Consider the following 21,805-nt stretch of genomic DNA (forward strand, 5'->3'; position numbering starts at 1 on the left):
GGGTGTCTTGTCTGGGGGGGGGTCGCTGTGATAGCTATCATCAGGGACACAGGGAAGGGGAGATTACAGCCTCCCCGTGTGGTCCGGTTTTTGCTACATGGCTGGACCATACAGGGAGGCTTTATTCTCCTCCTCTCCCTGGTGACAGCTGTCACAGATAGCTCCCCTGGACAGGACACCCCCGGACCGGACACCCCCCCCCCCGGACCGGACACTACAAGCTCCGGACTGCAGATTTTGATGTGTGGTCCGGGGGTCTTGGCCTGGTCCGGTTTTTGCTACATGGCCGGACCATACAGGGAGGCTTTATTCTCCTCCTCTCCCTGGTGACAGCTGTCTCAGATAGCTCCCCTGGACAGGACACCCCCGGACCGGACACCCCCCGGACCGGACACTACAGGCTCCGGACTGCAGATTTCGATGTGTGGTCCGGTGGCCCGGGGGTCTTGTCCTGGTCCGGTTTTTACCCATACCCGATTTTTTATTTTTTTTTGCAGCAGACAGTGTCTATTGTATATTACTGTATATTATAGCCAATGTAAATCATTTCGCTTTACTAATCATGGCATGATCTCTCGCAGTGTAAAGAAGACTCGCTGATCAAGGAAAAACAAATCTTCGAGAGATTTCCAGCTCACACAGTATGAATGCCTTTTTTATAATATGATGTATTATTTAAGTTCTGTCTGCTAATTAAGGGGTCCATTCAGATGCATTACATACGCAACACAATCCCACCTGCAGCTTCCTGATTAACAGAATGGGTCCTGCAACTGCATCTCACAAATGCGAATGCTTCTGCCTAATTTAAAGGCAAAGAAGCGTGAAGGGATTGGGGCAGAGGACAATGGGGGTGTGTCACCTCAATTTTCTGGCTAGCAAGGCCAAAGACTTTGTCGCGTAAGCAGTTTCCGTTGCAATGCGATGTCCCTGTGACTGCAAGCCTGTGGAAGGTCAGACTTACTCAGCCCAAGGACTGATGGTCACGATGTTCATAAAGAACTATGATCGCATCACAGTTTTAGCATTCGTAAATGCAAGGAGGAGGTGGTACTATGTGCAGGCAGGGGGTGGTGTGCAGGCAGGGGGTGGTGTGTCGGCAAGGGGTGGTGTGCAGGCAGGGGTGGTGTGCAGGCAGGGGGTGGTATGCAGGCAGGGGGTGGTGTGCAGGCAGGGGGTGGTGTGCAGGCAGGGGGTGGTGTGCAGGCAGGGGGTGGTGTGTCGGCAGGGGGTGGTGTGCAGGCAGGGGGTGGTGTGTAGGCAGGGTGTAGTATGCAGGCAGGGGGTAGTATACAGGTAGTGTGTGGTATGCAGGCAGGGGGTGGTATGCAGGCAGGGGGTGGTGTGTCGGCAGGGGGTGGTGTGCAGGCAGGGGGTGGTGTGTAGGCAGGGTGTAGTATGCAGGCAGGGGGTAGTATACAGGTAGTGTGTGGTATGCAAGCAGGGGGTGGTGTGCAGGCAGGGGGTGGTGTGCAGGCAGGGGGTGGTGTGTAGGCAGGGTGTAGTATGCAGGCAGGGGGTAGTATACAGGTAGTGTGTGGTATGCAGGCAGCAGGGGCAAACACAGGATTTTCAGAAGGGGGTTTCCAGAGATGGGCGGAGCAAAGCACGGAGATGGACACTGTTGGTGACCCAGTATATGCAGAGTCAGTTAAAGTATTATAGATAGACCAAATGTATATTAATAATAATAATAATAATAATATATAAATATATATATATATATATATATATATATATATATATATATATATATATATATATTTAACAGCAGTGTAGACCCCTGGACATAGCAATGTATTGGGGCCCCTACCGATCCTCCAGCGGAAGGGGTAGGGGGTGCTATGAGCGGAAGGTTTGATGTCCCACAGGTGGTAGGGCAGTGATTTTCAACCTTATTACCTTGCGGCACACTAAATAAGATTTTAAAATTGCCAAGGCTCACCATGAGATTCCCACAGGGTAAAACACACTGGCCCCCACAGGAAAAAAACAAACCTATTGGCTCCCATGTAAAAAAAACAGTCACACTTGTCCTCACAGGTAACAAAAATAAAATACATTGGCCCTTTACATGAAAAGAAGAGACCAGTAAATAACAGTTGAACTGGTGGTGGCTGTAAACTGGTTTGGGCATCTCTAGATCTGGGGGCACACTTGAGAACAGCTCAAGGCACACTAGTGTACCACGGCACAGTGGTTGAAAAACACTGTCGTAGGGGGTATTATATCAACCGCTAAGCATGTAGGGCCTGGATCAATAATGTCCACTAATTACCCCTTTATTGCACAGATGGTGGGAGATGGGGTGGGAGAACAGAGCATTGGGCTGAATGAAGGGGCCCTGATGCATAACTTCCAGGGTGGTAGAGGATGTTTAATACGCAGACGAGGGGTGTATAGTGGAGTGAGCTTATTATTCAGAATTTTCTGGTGGGAGGACAGCTTGCTTGACTGCAGATATCTCCAGTTCCTGGAACTAGAATCCCACCTACCAAATGGTACTGGGGACTAGGCGATCAGAGTTCAGGAGGCAGAGCAATCCACCAACGAGAATATAAAACTACATACCAGGTGTGTAGAGCTGGAGCAGTAACCAGCTGCTGGAAGGCTGATATCTCTGGTTCTGGGTACAGTAGAGACAAGCTACTAGTGTCCCTTAAAGGGGAGAGTCCTAGCTTTTGGAATATACCCTCAGAAAAACTCTAAGGGCAGTATTCAATGAGAAAAAAAATTTATGGCGAGTTTTTGCTATTTTCGCGTTGGAAGGAGCATTTTGCTCTCCAAAAGTGAACCACCCTTTTCAATGTGATATTTTCGCCGTCTTTTTAAGTGATTTTCGCCGTGTCTCTCCGTGTAGCAATTCTCCATCTTTTCATGAAGAACTGGAATGTGAACTTTTAAACTAAAGTTTTTTAAAAAAATGTTGGTGTCAAAAAATCAGGATTTTTTTTCTGTGAAGGGGCATGTTATTTATATTCATGTGCTTATAGCACATGAATATATATTTAATTTTTAAAAAAAATATATATACTTTTTTTTTTACACAGAGCAGCCAGCAGGGGGCCGGAGCTCTCGAGCCGCTCATTAGATATTCATATATTCACTGCACCCGATCATTACATATGCAGGATCGGGTGCAGTGAATACTTGGTCCCCCGCTGGCTATAGGGGGGGGCAGCTTGTGCTGCCTGGGTCCCAGGGAGCCCTCCTCCCCTCCACATATGTTCTGGGGCAGCCCGGGAGACTTTAATCTCCCTGGCTGCCACCGTACCCCGGCTCCCTGCCAGCTCCCTGCCGCGGACGCTCGTCCGCTGCAGGGGTTAAGACTCGCTGCGAGACAGGGGGCAGTATGCAGACAGAGGTTGGTATGCAGGCAGGGGGTGCTCTTGCATTTGGATTGCTAAGGATTGCATACTGCGAGCAGCTTAGCATATACGATCTATGCTGAATGAGGGTTTAGGTTACATCTATACCTATTGTTTGCATTGGTTCCTGTATTGTTTTACAGAAAGATGGCTTCAATATTCCTATTGCACCAAAACATCTTTCTTTTGCATCTACAGTATATACTGTGAAATGTGTTAAGTTTGATCAGTTCATGGAAAATGTTCTATTGAGTCCTATTAATAAGCAGCTTCTTCTGCGTAGTTCCTTTCATCCATTAGCCCCTAAAACTCCTTTTTTTCAGTGATGGCCTCTAAAGAGTTGGATGTAATGGAAATGTCCATCCTTGTGTCAAAAACACAACCGACTTTGACTTCATTACACTTTAAATACATTTGCTTGCCAACTGTAGGGAATAGCTGATCTGGCTGAGACACTGGGCAACATTGCAGGCGATTAGCCAATAGAAATGATGTATGTTTAAAAGCTGACTCGACACTGACTAAGAGGAATTAACTTCCAGTTGAAAAAGTTACAATATTCTATATTAAGCTTATAATTAATGTTGTAATATTGTAAGCAACATAGGAGCTGATTCAGACCTGCTCACTAAGCAGCATATAAGTGCTGCCTAGCCGCACTGCTGAGCGAATTCCCACAATAGCATGCAAGTGCACATCCAAATATCATTCGCTCACCAGTCTATACTTACTTCTATCCTGGACGGAGATGGCCGTAATGGGAGCGGGTACTGACGTCATGTGACATCAGTCGTCTGCCACCAAGCAGGCACGAACACCCCAGCATTTGCAGGGTTACACCCAGTGTTTCTTTGGGAGCGCCCTTATAACGATGAGTGGTCCCCTGTGTTCACTCCTGGGGTTTGCACATGTTAATATTCGCAAATGCGCAAACCCACAACATCGGCCGGGGAAGCAAATTCTAGGCTAGGCTATGGGGGGCAGTTGAGTAGAGGAGGTTTATGGGTAATCTTCTGAAAATATCAACAGATAACAATCTATATGCTTTGGGCGGCCCATAGCCAAAATTAAGGAAGGGACGTCGTTATTTCTGTAGCCCGGCCCTCTTCTGTCAGTGTCCCCCTGCCTCAGCACTCTGATATTTTAAATGTTGGCATTTCGACTATGTATGCATAATCAATGTCAGCCATTTTGAACTTGTCGGTATTTTGACTATCTGCCAATGGTTGATGGAATTTCGACCGTCAGTCTTTGACTGTTGGTATATTGACTGCATCCCAGTACATCTATCCCCCATAAGCAGCTATATGTTGTCCCTCCCTGATCATGTAACCTGTGTTTATAAGGTGTCCCTGTGTCACCTATATGTCATGAACAGATAATGATATAAGACATGGGTAGACAAAGTAGGTCCTATCATACTGATTTACATAATTATTCCTGTAACTTTCTTACTGTTCCCCTTTTCATGAATCTCTCTATTTTTAATGTCAGAATAAAATCTTGCAGCTGAATTATTGAAATGTCGCACAATCTGCACTAAACCCTGCAAACAACCTGCTTAAGCCTTCCATGCATAAAACCCTAAGGGCACGTAACAAGCCTCATAGTTTTTAACCACTTAATCGCTTCATGCACAAATGCGTTAAAACACATTCTAAAAAAAAAAGCTGCAGTATAACAAATTATATATTAATGTTCAGCAAGGTAATAATAAATTCATAACAAGACAGAGAAAGCTGAAGCGCCCAGTCGTCCGCGCCTAGATAGTATGGTACTATAGCATCCATTAGAACAGTATTCTGGATAAATAAATGCATCTCTGGGGGATTGTGAGAAACTCTCTACGAATCCCATTGCAGTCAATTGTCCAAACCTAAGATCAGGTTAATGGTTGCAGCAGATTCATGGCAGTGGAGAGAACGGCAGTGGATCTTAGGAAGTCCGAAGGTGATTAACCGGCTTGGAACATTTACAAAATATCCCAGCTTTTCTGGACTGAAACATGGAATCTTTGGATATGAGGGACCTGGTAGGACAGAAGTTTTATTTTCTACATATTTTTTGTTACTAGTTCTTGACGTAGAAAGTGATTTTATATTGATTGTGATCCCAAACTCTGCCGCAGAAGAGTCGGACTCCTGGGCTAAATCATTATGATATCGGTAATAAGTTTCTAGTTCAAAAATTACTGTAATTTAAATGACAAAAAATATGTATTTTCAGTGTAAAAAAATTGTATTCAGTTGATGTTTTGAACACTTTTGTGAATATATTTTAAATTGAATTAAGTTTGAGAAAAGCAGACTAATTATTGTGTGTAGAAGGAGTTATAAATAAAGTTATACAATGTTTGGATGATTAGAGTTACATTTGCTTTTGGATGATTAGAGTTACATTTGCTTTTGGATGATTGGAGTTACATTTGTGTTTGCATGATTGGAGTTACATTTGTTATGCATTGGTTAGCAGATTCAGTTGTTACTGTATTAAACTTTAAGTAGTAACATGTATTTTCTGATTTTTAAAGTAGGGCAGTCTGGTATACCGATATAAATGATTAAAAAAAGATGCCTGCTGCGGTAAACAGCAAACACTCAGTATGTTGCCTTGATGATAACAATATATATTTGCATTTCAAAGAGTTGTTTTATAAAGCTGTTGAAGTCCCCGGCATTGTCTATAGTACAGTACGCAGCTGTACTGTACATAATACCGTTCTGCTGCAAATCTGCAGATAGCACTTATTATGATTCTGCTTTTTGTTCGTTGCCTGAAGTGTTTTATGAAGGTTTTAAAAAAGGCAGAATATAAAAAAAAAAAAAATTTGCAAGTGTTTTTCTATTTAAATGATTTTATTTGATAGTCTACAAGCCTGTGTTCTGTATATATTGTTTAAGTAAATCAGGAAACGGGACAAAAAGGCTAAAACACGAAATAGTACTAAAGCAATATTCATTGTTAGTTTCATGTCGGGATGTGATTGATTTATGTCTCTGGGAACCTTGTTTTGGTGATTTTCTCATAAAAGCACAACAGTGACCTTCAGTCACTTGTCAACGTACCTCATTTATGATCACCTAGTTTCTGTCTCCTGCTCATTAGAAAGTCCTGTGCATCAGCAACAATAGTACATGCGGTTCTGATGTATATTTTTGTGCATTCAGCACAACTCATTGGAGTAACATGAATTCAGCAATAGGCAGGATCAAAAGACATCTCTGTGCAGTTCAAAACTTGGGAGACACGAACATGTCTGACTTGAACTTAATTATGAGACAAACAGTACAAGTACACAGGGCTAAAAGTGGTGATGATGCCCTTAGCAACCAATCAGCATCTGTCTATAATTTTTTAGGATGCAATAGAGAAATAGTAGACATAAGCTGATTGGTTGCTCTGGGAAACATCACCTCTTTTCATTTTTAGAAACTTTAGTAAATGAACACGTAACTCTTCTACAGATGGATCTGCTATCATCTTAGTAGCTCATGGCACGCCGCTCATTGTGGTACACGTATGTCAGAGACGCTCGTGAGCCACATTCTAGCAATGGATGCGCGAGAGGGTGAAACGCTCGTGCGTCCACATTTGCCTGTGCGCCAGATACCAGCGACTGACGAAGTCAACAAGAAGGGCTCCATTAAACTGGACTACCCAGTGTCATAACAATTGCATTGCATCCCAAGCGGTGGCTTGGGGAAGTCAGTGCTGTTGGGGCATGGTCTCTGGAGATTCGAATGGGTCTGGCTATTGAATCTGCCAAAAATGTCCCTTTAAAAAATGGGCAACAGATGCTAGAGGTCCTACTGGACAGATGGATAGATGCTAAAGGTCCTACTGGTTAGGGTGCACACTACCTTACCTGTATGGCCATTCAGGAGTGGAGCATGATACATGTGTATAACACCTGCTCTTGATTTTGTTTAACGGACTGTGTCAAGATAAGCTATTTTCTGAAGTAATGAACCAAGTATGAGCAGGAGTGTAGCCATCAATTATACCAGTGCTCTTGTCATCAGATACTCCGAACAAGTCATGTATTCAGGATTTCTACCTGTGGAGTCAAGTGACATAATTAGTGACCTAGAAAAATAGACAAAGTCATGAGTGCATGATTAAAGAAATTCAGCATGACCTGCTGGGGGTTCCTAAGTACTGTCTTTGAGAATTACTTGGAGTTGAGTAGCCACTCATAAGAACATGGCTTACAAACCCGAGACATCAAATCTTGGTGATTCAAGAACTCATAGGGGGGTATTCAATCTCAGTGGCGGGGCCCTATGCAATCCTGATGGTATTGAACACGGATCTTGGTGCTCGGCAGGCGGGACATTGAATCCCGCTTCCGGAATCACTGTCGAGCCAGCCGAGAACGGGACAGGGTTACGGCTGTCGGGCCAGTCAGACAGTCGTGACCCAGGATTGAATATCCCTCATAGAGGGGAATTTAGCGCTTTCTCCCATTGGTCAACCCTAGAGGAAATAGTAGTGCCAATAAATAGATTGTGAGAGGTGAGATTTTGCGGGATGGTGGGAAGATGATGACCTCAGTCTTCGATATCTTTAGTTTAAGAAAGCACTGGGACATGCAAGAAGAGATAGCAGAGACACAGGTTTAGATACGAGTGAAGATAGCGGGTGGGGGATCAGGGCAAAAGGAAGATTTGAGTGTTATAGAGATGATATTGCAAGTCAAAAGAGCAAATGAGCTCACCCACAGAAGATGTATAGAGAGAGAAAAGTAAAGGGTCACGAACAAAATGTAGGACACATACAGTTGGTGGAAGTGTGTGTGTGTGTGTGTGTTTGTGGGGATCATGAGAAGGAATGGTCAGAGAAGTAGGATGGCAGCCAGGATAAGGCAGCATCACATAGACCAAGGGAGTAAAGGATTTTCAGAAGGTGAGGGTGGTCCACAGTGCCAAAAGCAGCAGGGTGGTCAAGGAGAATAAGCATTGTAATGGCCCTTGGATTTAGAAGCAAGAAGGTAATTGCAGACTTTTGTGAGGACAATTTCAATGAAGTGAAGTGGAATGAATGAAAGTCAGACTGGAATGAATCAAGCAGTGAGTGGGAGGTATGAAAAGGCAGTGAGGCGGTTATAGACCATGTGCATCAAGATGTTTGTTGGTAAAAGTGAGGAGAGAGATGGGTGGTCGGCTGAATAGAGTCTAGATCGAGGATCGGTTTTTAAGAATAGAGGAAACAAGGGGCATGCTGGTAACAAGCAGAAGGTAACAAGCAAAGGGGGCATTGCCATGAAGAGAGTGAGAGATTGAAGAGCTTGGCAAAATGGTAACTAGCAGAAGGAGAGATGTAGTGGGGGGGGGGTGTCGAGAGGGGATAACTTCTAGTGGGGAGGTAGAAGGCAGGGAAGGAATGGATGGGAGGGGTGTTATGGGAAATTAGGTTGATATTTGCTGATGGTCTGGTCGGGAGTGATGTCCTGCTTTATTGAGTATAGAAATAAGACTGCGCATGGGGATATCTATATGTTATTTCTATACTCTCTACCTTTTCAGTTTAGGGGAACCTATACAGAGGTCCGCACAGACTGCGGCAGTGGGATATAGATTTGTGGACCCTCTTTTAATATATTTTTTATACGTTCAGTGACAGCATTACCTTACTGATTTTCCGCGCCTTATTTTTCTTGGTTTTATTTTCCTGCTTTATGGAGTCAATTTTGGATGTGAGGGAAGTGGCAAAGTCAACAGCAGAGAGAACGGTGGGAAGATAAAGGGGGGGGGGGGTTAGATTAAGGAGGTGACAGTGGCAGTGAGGTTCTTGATGTCTGACTGCAAAGCATGGGAAAGGGTAGCACTGAAGGATAAGATCATACGTTTTAAGGTGGAGAAAGTCTTTTTTTAGAGCGTGGTTTCCTCTACTAGCGCTTGGCAGTATGAGCGCATTTTTAAATCTATCTGATGCTTTTGGCGTCAAGAACAGACGTAAGGGATATATTGTATATAGAAGTGGCTTGTTCAGGGCAAGAGAGAGAGAGATTAGTGAATAGAAGTCAGTTGAACAGGAGGTATAGGAAAGTGGTGTCAATAGCCTCGATGTTACACTTAGTAATGGAAGCCTTAGGAAGTTAAAATGAAGAAGCAGAGAGAGAGAGAGATAAGTTAAAAAAAGAGCAAGTGGTGGTCAGATAGGGGAAATAGGTATTTGGAAAAATCTGAAACATCACAATGGAGAGTGAATGGCAATCAAAGATGTGAGGTTAGGGAATTTAGAGGAAGGGATTTTGTGTAGATATTGATAGGGATGATGAAATTGGAGAGAATGTCAGAGGAAGTGAGGAAGCCAGGAAGCTGTTGTGGAATTTGGAGGGAATTGCCAGGGGGTGGTAAATAATGCCCCCCTGGCATGTGTGTGAGTATGCACTTGCCGATGACTGGTCCCCGCTGCAACCTACGTCAGCGGCAGTTTGGATCACCCAGTGTGTATGGGCCATTAGAAAGTGACAGATTACAAGGTGAAGACATATAGATCCGCAAAAGAGACCTTTCAAAATACTGTATGCCCATTATAATGTGACTGATGCATTACAGTACTGTATATACTTAGCACAAATTAGCATAATTGGTTACATCATTTTAAATTTATTCTAATGTGAACAATCAGGAAAGGTAAAATAACGTTTGAATCAATAGTCTTTGAGTGTTATGTAAATTTTAGAGAGTCGTCAAATTTTTGTCTGCCAAGCTGGCATAAATTCAATAATTATTTATTAAACATAAATTAATATGTTGTCAATTTCTCTATTCATATGTAGATGAGAAGTAAACATAATTCTAGCCAATAAATTATGAGCCAGATATCAGAGTTGAAAATTTTTACATTTTTTAAGTGTTCGAACTCAACACAATGGGCCTTATTCTAGTTCACTCTTTCTGACAAAATCCTTTTTAGATGGACAAAACCATGTGCACTGCAGGTGGGGTAGATGTAACATGTGCAGAGAGAATTCGATTTGGGTGGGGTTTTACTTCAAAGTGAGATCTATATTGCAGTGTAAAAATAAAGCAGCCAGTATTTACCCTGCACAGAAACAAAATAACTCACCCAAATCTAATTCTCTCTGCACATTTTATATCTGCCCCCCTGCAGTGCACATGGTTTTGTCCATCTAAGAAGGATTTTGTCAGAAAGAGTGAACTAGAATAAGGCCCAATGACTGACCTGTATATGATATGATTTGTATACCTGTTAATATGTTTCCTTACAAAGTGTTGGTGCTAACCGAGCCTGTTTTGAGCTTCTGGATGAGGTATATTAAGTGGACAATGCGTAGGTCACACAAAAAGGTCAACATCATGATCAGTGGCGTAACAATAGCCCCGCAGACCACATGGTGGTGGGGAGGCGCTGAGTAATGGGGGGGCCGGGGGTCTTCAGGGGCTAATGCTGCGCTGCTGCTGGGTTCTGCCTTAACCCTCTTGCTGTCGCCGGGACCCGCAGATCTACTTGTCTGCGGTCCCAGTGCTCCTCCTGGTAGTGTGGCCAATCCCGGGATTGGTGGGATCCCGGGATTTGGCCTTAAAAACACCGGGATTTCAATCCTGGGATTGAAGTTTGCAATCCCGGGATTTCAGGATTAGACTGCGCATGCGCAGTCTAATGCCGGGCAGCGTCTGAGCCTGTGCTCAGACGCTGCCCGGCTTCTCCCGTCCCGGGCAGCGCGGCTCTGCGCAGCGTGACAACGTCAGAGGTCACGCTGCGCAGGCCAACCAGAACGTCAGCCTGCGATCCCGGCATCCCTCCCACCCTCCCGGCTGCTGCTGCGCCCTTCCACCCGTACCAGCCACCCAGCCGCCCTCCAGTACTAGCTCCTGCTACTAATGAATACATAGGACTCACAAAATGTCTGCCCCCTTACAGTAGACAGTTTTTGAGGATGCTAGAGGAGACGACAGCCTCCTCTAGCATCCTTAAAAATGGTCTGCTGTTGGGGGCAGCCATTTTGTGAAGGTCATCATTAGCAGAAGCAGCCAGTAGGAGTGCTGGGATGCAGACAAGTACATCTGCGGGTCCCGGTCAAAGACACCGCGGTGGTGTCAGCAAGCCGAGGGGTAAGGCAGGGTGGAGGTTTTTTTTTTTTTTACTTTACTGGAGTGGGGGTGCCAAAATTTTCCCCGGGGAGGCTGTGTGTTCAGATTTTGTAGTTATGCCAATGATCATGATGTGTTTAGGCAACAGAGATGCAAGATGCCTCATTGAAATATACAAATATTCTGAAATATGAAATGATCCGTTATCCAAAATACTTCAGGTCCCGAACATTTTGGATAAGGCCTGTATTACTAAAACACCCATAATGCTATAAATCTATATCAAGCATTTAAGCTAGCACATACCTTGTTATTTCAGACAGCCTTTCATTTATATGTGCAGAACGTATCTAGGGATCAATATATCTTTCTGTCCATTGCCTTTACCTCTCATCAGCAACAATTCTGGATCAACCGAAACCCCATTGCATGGGATGAGAATGGAACATAATGGAAGCTTCATTCCAAAGTCACACTGGGATTTTCAATCTTCTTTTATATCCATACAGAAAGAGACACTTTTGATTGCTGAACTGTATTTTATGATCATAGTCAAGGGCTAAAGAGATCTCCGTGATAATGAATATGCTGCTCTGCATAATGATAATACCCGTAGCCGTTTGCCAGATGGAGGATCTGGCAAACGGCTACAGTTATAGGTGTCCAGCCTGGCAAGTAATTACCTAGCCAAAACCAAAGTACACAGAGTGCAACAAAGCACCAAATACTAATATCATTCCAACAATGATGTGTGCAAACAATAATGAGAGAAAAATGCTAAATTAATTTCATTTTAGCAACACATTTATTTGTTTCTAAATGGATTTTGAACTATCTGTAGTTTATTGCTTTTGTGTGGCTTTGGTTTTCATGAAAGCTCTAAATGTGTCTGAAATAATCAGCTCTATTTTATATGAAAGAAATGATGCTGATGACATTGCAGAGACCACATTATAATATGTCCCAATAAACCGACTTAACGCTGTAATATAAATGCATAGAATGTGGACAACAAACAGGAAGTAATTTAACAGAACAGTTATAATTGAAAGAGAAACATTGGCAAGTTGCAAGTGTCACTTTGGTTCTGACTTGGAGGCAGGGCCAGAATAAGGGGGGGGGGGGTCACATGGGGTCAGTACCCCTGGGCCCCCCTCTAGCTAGGGGCTCCCTGTGGTCGGCATGTATTTAAAAAATTTTTTTAGCTAAAAGGTTTTGAGTGCTGAGCATCGAGAGCCAAGGCACACTGACTGCACAAGAGTTGACTAAGTCCCATGATACTTTGCACAAGAGGGCATAGGCTGAGAGGTTTGTGCTTAGCTCTGATTGGTGGAGCTCATTGCATGCTTCTCATGCCCATGGAGGACAGCAGTAGCAGCCTTGTCATGGGAGGGTTTTTAATCAGGCAGCACTGGGACTGTGAGGTCTCCTACAGTCCTACAGAGTAAGGTGCAGAGGGACAAACACAGGCTTTTCATGTGGTATGTATGTATATGTATATATATATATGTATGTATATATGTATGTATATATGTGTATATATATATATATATATATATATATATATATAAATAATATATAATATATATATATGAAGAGAAAAGGTGTAGAGGTGCGCTCAGAAGATAGTTTCACCAGTTCACAATTGGAAGAATACAAAACATTTATTCCATACAGTAAAACAATTAAAAGTACTTTCTAAAAATACTTCTTGTTCGAAGTCAATTACAAAATTTCTTGGTGTGTCATTGTAATTCAATAAAGCTTCGATCATAGGTGTCGAATGATCACGCAGAACCCTACGCGTTTCGTCCACTAGGGACTTCTTTAGGGGTAATACACCAGGATCTATAGGCTTTATATACCTTGATTCGATATATATATATAAATATATAGGGTAACACTTTTAGGAGTTTATTAGGGGAGACGTGGTCACTGTTGTTATTCCGGTGACCCCGTGATGCTTCGCTTAGTGGTGAATATAATGGAATCGAAAAAAGAAGCACAATAAAACACCTCTCCGACAGATGACTTAATTTCCCAACTGTACAGTCAATTCTGAATTCGCTAGCCTCAGTCACAGTCTCTCCCCACGCTGACTGTGACTGAGGCTAGCGAATTCAGAATTGACTGTACAGTTGGGAAATTAAGTCATCTGTCGGAGAGGTGTTTTATTGTGCTTCTTTTTTCGATTCCATTATATTCACCACTAAGCGGAGCATCACAGGGTCACCGGAATAACAACAGTGACCACGTCTCCCCTAATAAACTCCTAAAAGTGTTACCCTATATATTTATATATATATCGAATCAAGGTATATAAATCCTATAGATCCTGGTGTATTACCCCTGAAGAAGTCCCTAGTGGACGAAACGCGTAGGGTTCTGCGTGATCATTCGACACCTATGATCGAAGCTTTATTGAATTACAATGACACACCAAGAAATTTTGTAATTGACTTTGAACAAGAAGTATTTTTAGAAAGTACTTTTAATTGTTTTACTGTATGGAATAAATGTTTTGTATTCTTCCAATTGTGAACTGGTGAAACTATCTTCTGAGCGCACCTCTACACCTTTTCTCTTCATTCTTTACGTCAGACTCCCATTAGCGGCGGAGCCTTAAGAGTTGTGCTGCTCACCCAATAGCGCAGGATAGGGTCATAAATCCCCCCTTTTCTTATATATATATATATATATATATATATATATATATATATATATATATATATATATATATATATATAGACTTGTATATTTGGCCGGGCACAACCTCCAAATAAGTTGCTAGTTGGTTGCCTTCGTCCTTGGATAATGTAGACCTCTGTGGGGTAATGACGCGGCACTTCAAACTTGTAAATTTTCAATTCTTTATTGAGACAAACAGCAACATTTCAATGCAGGTGCATTTTCATCAGGCTCAATATACAAATCACATCTACCCCATTAAATACTCCCCAGTGTACCTTACGTTGGGAGAACGTTCACATAAACCACCCCCCCCCCACGTAACAGCGTGTAATCGCCAGTACAACAATCAGACGCACCTGGAGAACCCGGTGCTCTGAGGGTGGACTGGATTTAACCCTTGGCGTGCAACAATGACATATACAATAAATGGAAAAGAATAAAAAGGCTAAAGAATAAAAAGGCTAAGAAAAAGGAAAAATTATTTAACATAAGTGAACAACTGACCAAGATCAATATAATATAATATACATGTGTAGGCGCAGACTGTCCCATAATTATGGGTGTCTGCCCCCATAGTAAGCATTCTGTGAATACATATCAGGATAGCGTATATGGACTTTTTTTATTAACATATAAATTGTATTGTCATATAACACTCTATTCATTACAGCAGAACATTAATACCCGAGTGCTCGTTAAGGCCGTTAGGTGAGATAGTACCCAATTTTGCGATCCAACGAGCTTCACATTTCAATAATTGTAGACCCCTATTTCCCCCACGTATGGAGGGTGGAATGAGGTCTATCATCCTATACTTAAGGGAAGCTAGGTTATGTTTTGCCAACACAAAGTGTCGAGACACTGGTTGGTCGCCCGTGCCCTTTAGCAGAGCTTTGCGGATAGCCAACCTGTGGGCTGTCATCCTCTCTTTGAAGGGTCGTTCTGTTTTCCCTATATATGACAGCCCACAGGGGCAAATTATATGATACACAGTGAAAGGAGTGTTACAAGTCAACAAATGCCTTATTTGTATGGGGCGTCCCGTTTTGGGGGTGATTGAATGAAGACCCAGGTATTAAAAAACTACATGTTGTGCAGAGGCATCTCACACATCCTGTTCTATTAGAAGTTTTTCTAGGTATATATGGTGATGCATCTGATTTTACTAAAATGTCTCTTATACTTTTGGAACGTTTATAACATGGCATGATGGTGGTTTGCTTGAGACCTAATTGTGGATCTGCTTGTATCAACGGCCAATGTTGGCGTACTATTTGAGTGGACTTGGGGCTGTGTTGGTTATATGTCGACACCCAGGGTAGACAATTATGCAATTCCTCCTTACCAGTGTTGGCTGAGAGCAATGTGTCACGATCTAAGGCCAACACCTTCTGTTTAGTGGACTCCAACAAATCAGCTGGGTACCCCCGCTGTCGGAATCTAGTTATCATTTCATCCATCTGCCTTTCCGCTATACAGGGATCTGATACTATTCTCTTCACTCTCAATAATTGAGAGTAGGGAAGGCTGCGTATAGTGGATTTTGGATGACAACTCTGATAGTTCAACAAGTTGTTTCTATCAGTAGGCTTGGAGTACAAGCAAGTCGATATATTACCCTCTGAAATTTTTATTAATACATCCAAGTAATGGATTTACTGGTCACTGTGGGTGTACGTCAGTTTAATGGGGTGTTCACCATTATTCTGTGTATTAATCAACTCGATGAGGTCGTCAGGCGGCCCCCGCCAAAGGATAAGGATATCGTCAATAAAGCAGTTATAGTGTATTATTCTATCTGCAACTGATGGGGTGTCAAAAAAATAGAGATTGTTCTAATTCAAACATGACTATATTAGCGTAGGACGGCGCAACGGCTGCCCCCATCGCCACTCCCATCAGCTGCAGATAGAACTTTTCACCATATACAAAAAAGTTTCTAGTAAGGATTAAAGTAATGAGTTCCAGAATAAGATCATATATATATATATATATATATATATATATATATATATATATATATGGGTTAAAGTGAGGGGGAACTGGGTGGAACTGAGTTCCGCCACCTCTAAATGTAGGGGGAACTGAGTTCCACCTCTACCATAGCCATGAACAGTAATTCCAACAAAAAAGCCTGTCCCAGTGGCTTCTTCTTCTGGCACTTGTATGTGATGTCATGCTGTCACCACCTCTGAAGCAAAGAGCCACTAAGAGGCTCTGTGCATGCTGAAGACAAGGTGAAAGGGGGCTGGTGGGACTCGGAGAGGAGGGGAAGCTGCTGGAGGGACACAGGGCATGGAGCTGCTGGAGTGACAGAGACAGATGTGTATAAGCAGCACAACTGACATTAAATGTATAAGGGGCACTACTATGTGGTATAATATGAATCAAGGACGCTACATGTGGTTTCATTTGTATATGATTGTGTGTATACTGTGTGTTGTAATTTTAATTGGAGTTCCTATCGTGTGACCACACCCCTTCCTTGTGGGACCATTATCCCTTTATGATAGGTAGGGCACAAATTCCTTGGCCCTGATCTAGGCTCTGCCTAATGGGGGGGGGGGGGGGGGGGTGTCGCTTTTGGGGAAAGAGAGTTCCACCACCTCTCTAAGACCACTTTCAGCCCTGTACATATATATATATATATATATATATATATATATATATATGCAACCAAATCTCTAAAATTGCGCTACTATTAAAAATGGTGGTCGCTATTAGACACTTAGTTCCCTACCAGCAGGAACTCACAATTTTTCAAATACCCACAAAAGTGTCACAAGCGCCCTAATATAGTATGTAATGTCCGTAAAAATATCTAATATGATAATAATACGCTTGTAGCTTCTTATTTTCTGGAACAATTTTCCGTTTATTTTCAAAATACTTTGCTGGCTGGACTCCTAGGAGCACACATGGGACATACATAGAACTGGAACCATCTCCAAAGCGTTGTATTCATATACAAACAGAATTTCACACTGCTAACATTATTTGAGTGGGATTAGATCTTTTTCGACTACACTATAGGAGACCGTCTACATTGATTAGAGGCATTTTTTTTATAAAGGCTCCATTCTATACTAAATAATTTAAGGTCACTGAACGTCATCATTGGAAATATTCTTTGTTCACCATCCCATTCCCAACGGAATCAAAAATCAAACATCAGTCTTTGAAAGATATTACTACCTGTGAAGATAAAAAAAAAAAAAACCTGATGAAGTTCCTAACCGTAACGAAACGCGTTGGGTATTGATTAAAGTCTTTTGAAAATAAACGGAAAATTGTTCCAGAAAATAAGAAGCTACAAGCGTATTATTATCATATTAGATATTTTTACGAACATTACATACTATATTAGGGGGCTTGTGACACTTTTGTGGGTATTTGATATATATATACAAAGAAGTCCATTGCGGACGAAACGCGTAGGTATTTCTTATAAACTGATATTGTGCAGGTGTTGGATCAGAAATTGAAATCATATGAAAAACTGTCAATTTGAAGAATACTTAAGTGTTGGAGATGGGCTCAGTTCATACAACAGCAGATGGTGTCCTTTGTAAATAGCATCTTCTAGATCTTCTTCTGTGTCCAAGATGCAGTTCTTCTATAAACAGTGGCATGACAGCTCAAGAGAGAGTTGTTAATAAGTACTCCTGAATTTTTGTGGAGTCCCAATTCCTCCTGGAAGAGTACTGAAGGTCACCCATCTGTAATGATATTCCTGCTTAGATGACCCCGCTATAGCAACTCTGGAGAGGTTTTCATGTCTTCAACAGCTGCTCCTGTTCCCATAGAATTTTATATCTTTACCGGTACTTAAGATGCCGCCATGCACTAAAGATATAGCAGCTTATGCTAAGAAGCAGGAGATCACTAGCGAGTATGAGATAAAATACAAAGGACTGGGAGGAGGAATAGTCGAGGTGGTAGAATACTGAATGGCATGGTACAGGGAGCACCCTGGAGTATTACAGCAGATGGTTGGTTATGATGATGTTAGTGGGAGTGTATATGTGTGTGTGTGTGTGTAGGGGGGGAGGGGGCGTGAGAAAGAAGGGTCAGAAAGGAGGACAGCCCAGAGAGGGCAGCATCACATAGACCAAGGGAGTGAAGGATTTGCAGAAGGTGCGGGTGGTCCACAGTGCCAAAAGCAGCAGGGGAATCAAGGAGAATAAGCATATAAGTGGCCCTTGGATTTAGAACCAAGAAGGTCATTGTAGACTTATGTGATGACCGTTTCAATGAAGTGAAGTGGAATGAATGAAAGTCAGACTGGAATTAAATTATTATGTGTAACTGGTATTTTCAATGGTTTTTTTTAGATAGATCTGGCTTTTTAATGTTATTTTAATGGATCTGGCTTTTTTCAATGCATTATAAGTACAGGATTTGGAGTTTGCGGGTCATGCATTTTCAATGTGTTTTTTGGGGCTCTGGATTTTTTCAGTGTATTTTTATATTGTATATAAAGTAGTGAATGGTAGGGTATGAAATACTGTCTATATTGGGGGGAAAAAACGTGAAAAACTCATGTCAGCCTTTTGACTGTTCACCTTTTCATTGTCAACCTACTGCTTATGTTGACCTTCCGACCAAGTCAACCTTAACCATGTCGACCTATTTCAAATGTCGACCTAAACCCTGTCGACCTTTAGTGGTCGACCTAATAAATGTCGATCTTCATAGTGTCGACCCAATGACCCATACCCAACCAGATAGCATGGCTAGATAATTGGTGGATGTTTTTAGCTGTGACATAGTAGCTGCCTGTGTACATGTCCTAAGCTCTGGTCCCGCTGTAATACAGGTGTCCGATTGCCACAATCTGTTTACAACTCCTTTCAGTTTACAGGCAGCACTTTCCAAAGGTGACGAAAGAACCAATCAGGGGATGCGCTTGGGGAGAGAATCCAGTTTCTCCAATGGTTTATTTAAATCAGTAACAGGACCGCAGAATTGTAAAACAAGTCAGGGAAACGCACTATGACCTGGATGAAGGTGAAACGCCAGGAAAAAATGAATCATGTTGAGATAGGAAATATCCCGTAGTCCTTATAAAGAGAAAGGTGGAACATAGAACGAGGCAAGTCTTAAAGTCTTAGATTTATTCTGTAGAACAAAGGAAACAGTTTGTCTGTATCTTTGCTGTGAAACAAAATGTTGCTGCTTCCCGAAAAGGATATTATATGTAACCATAGAAATCTTGGTTTAAAATGCAAGGAGTTGTTTACTCAAACGCTTCCCCTCGCATGCGGTCGGAAGGGAGAGAAATAATTTGATGGTTACTGACTATCGATTGATTTCTCTCCCCTTCGTATTATTACTAGTTTCTAGACTGACTTTTATTTCCGCTGCTGATCATCGAATACGGGGTGGGCATTGATGTCATGTGATGTCAACCATCCGTCCCGAGCAGGCATCAACCCGCCTGCATTCCTCTGCACTAGCCCCCTGTCTGTCCCCTCCCCTGACTGTGCAAACACTTAGCGAGTGTGATACTCACCAAAGGCATTTCAACATCCACGCATGCGCAGACCCCCACCACCGGAAACTTAGTTTGCCAAGGATAATTTCACAGTTTAAGCATTCTACAATTGTATTATTATTATCCTTTATTTATATAGTGCCACAAGGGATCTGCAGCGCCCAATTACCGAGTACATAACAAATAAGCAAAACAGCGACTTCCAGCTGAATACAATAAAGGACACGTACAGGGTATATAACCATAGCTGCAAATATGCATCAGGACACTGGGATAAGTATCAGGGTGGCAGAAGACCGAGGGATTTGGTGCCGTCATAGATGGTTTAAGTAAGAGAAGGTAAAGCACATGAGGGAAGAGGGGCCTACTTGTGTGAGCTAACATTCTAAAGGGGAGGGGCAAACAGACAGGAGACACAGATGGGGTAGACAGTGAGCGTGGAATAGAGGGTTAGGGTGAGATTTAGCTGGATTTGGTGAAGAACTAGGTCTCGAGAGTCCATCTGAAGTGTTGTAGGGAGGAGTTGGAGGGAGAGAGGTAGAGAGTTCCAGAGGTGAGCAGCATGTGAAAAGCCTTGGAGGTAGGAGCGGAAGGAAGCAAGCAGTTAGCAGGAGAGGTGGCGTGCATTAGCCGAGCGGAGAGGATGTGTGGAAGTGTAAAGGCAGATAAGGTCAGAGATGTAAGTGGGAGAGGAGTGGGTGAGAGCTTTGTAAGTGAGTGTGAGAAGCTTGAATTGGATTATGAAAGGGAAGGGCTTGTAGAAGCTTGTATCTTTCTAGATAAAACAATGAATCAGTACAGACTGCAGTTGGGTAGCTACAGTATATACAAAGGGGCAAGGGACGATATTTTATCTACTATAAAATGAGATTAGATTAGCTTGGGGCCTGATTCTGAGTTGACAATAAAGTAATGCTGGGTACACACTGAGCGATATATCATTAGCAATATGCACAATACCGATATCTTCTAGTGTGTATGCTCAATATTGTTAACGACTCCCTTGTTATCTGTACATGCAGCTTAATGTTGACTACAGACGGAGTGCCTCTCTTCTTTGGCCGGGGATCGCCGGCGCAGAGGCGCTAAATCTGACTGGGATGCACGTGCGTCTCACACACACGCACGTGCGTCACAGTTTCAGGACGGCGCCGCTGTGGGTCCCTGCCTGTCTCCCCTTCAGGGAGATGGGCAGGGATAGGGGGGACGGCGGGCGGTGAGGTGCTCCGGGGGAAGGACGACGAGGGAGGCGGCAGGGACCCACAGCCTGCTCCGTAGCCACGGGGCACACGAGCGTCTCATGCGCACTGTGGTGGGAGCCGGCGGACGGCGAAGCTGGCAATACTTTTGCCAGCCCTTGCCTGAACGATGCCGGCTCCATCTGTATATCATTGAGTGCATGTAGTAGCGGGGGTTGGGTGACATCACTGAATGATATGGTTAATGATAACATTCAGGACAGTATTTAATTCTCTGGATTCACCGCTTTTTTCGGTGAACTGGGCTGTTTTTCAGGGAAAGGGTGAATCTTTTCACTGAAAATTATATTCGCTGTATTCAATGTTCACTGTTCGCCGAAAGCGGAGAACTGCTTTCACCATGAGTTTCGCGAGTTTCACCATTTTGCATTTAACATCTTTTTTAGGTGAACTGTAATTTGTACTTTTAAAAAATGTTTTCTTTTCATTTTTTAGGGGTCCAAAAATCAGTTTTTTTTGCTCTATGGTCATACTACTTTTAGTTAAAAACATGCAGCACATAAAAAAATTTTTTAACATGACATCAGCAGGGGGGTGAGAACCTTAAAGAAAATTAATATACACTGCGCTTGATCCCGCTCATTACATATGCATGGGGCAGGACCAGCGCAGCACTCCCCACACCTCCCTGCCTGCCCTGTCTTCTCTCTGCTGCAGAAGACAGGGTCCCCGCCAGCCCCCCCTCCTCCCTGCCGTCCCCCCTTTTGCATGTTCGGCGCAGGCAGGGAGGCTGCCGGCCCCCTGCCTTCCGCCATTCACCGGGGAGGATGATTTTCGTGGTCAGGGGCAGTGAACCCCTGACAAGTTGAATAGTGTGGAAGAGGGGCTGGCGGCGAATCGAGGACCCCGGCGAATCGCGGCGAGTGCACGGCGAAACCAAAATGCTGTGCGTTCGCATTGAATAGACACCTCAGTGTGTATACGGTAGAT

At 43.1% G+C, this 21,805-nt stretch overlaps 1 protein-coding gene across 6 annotated transcripts in view; it reads left to right on the forward strand.

The window, feature by feature from the left end:
- ANO3 (anoctamin 3) overlaps window positions 1-21,805 on the forward strand; it is a 347,490-nt gene that overhangs the window by 162,800 nt on the left and 162,885 nt on the right. For all 6 annotated transcript variants that reach the window (XM_083164196.1, XM_083164191.1, XM_083164192.1 and 3 more), the window contains exon 4: window positions 582-641. In XM_083164196.1, coding sequence (XP_083020322.1) covers window positions 582-641 — 60 coding nt within the window. The remainder of the gene's footprint in view (window positions 1-581; window positions 642-21,805) is intronic.

This window comes from Crinia signifera, chromosome 11 (genome assembly GCF_055691185.1).
Source record: "Crinia signifera chromosome 11, ASM5569118v1, whole genome shotgun sequence".
Classification (NCBI taxonomy): domain Eukaryota; kingdom Metazoa; phylum Chordata; class Amphibia; order Anura; family Myobatrachidae; genus Crinia; species Crinia signifera.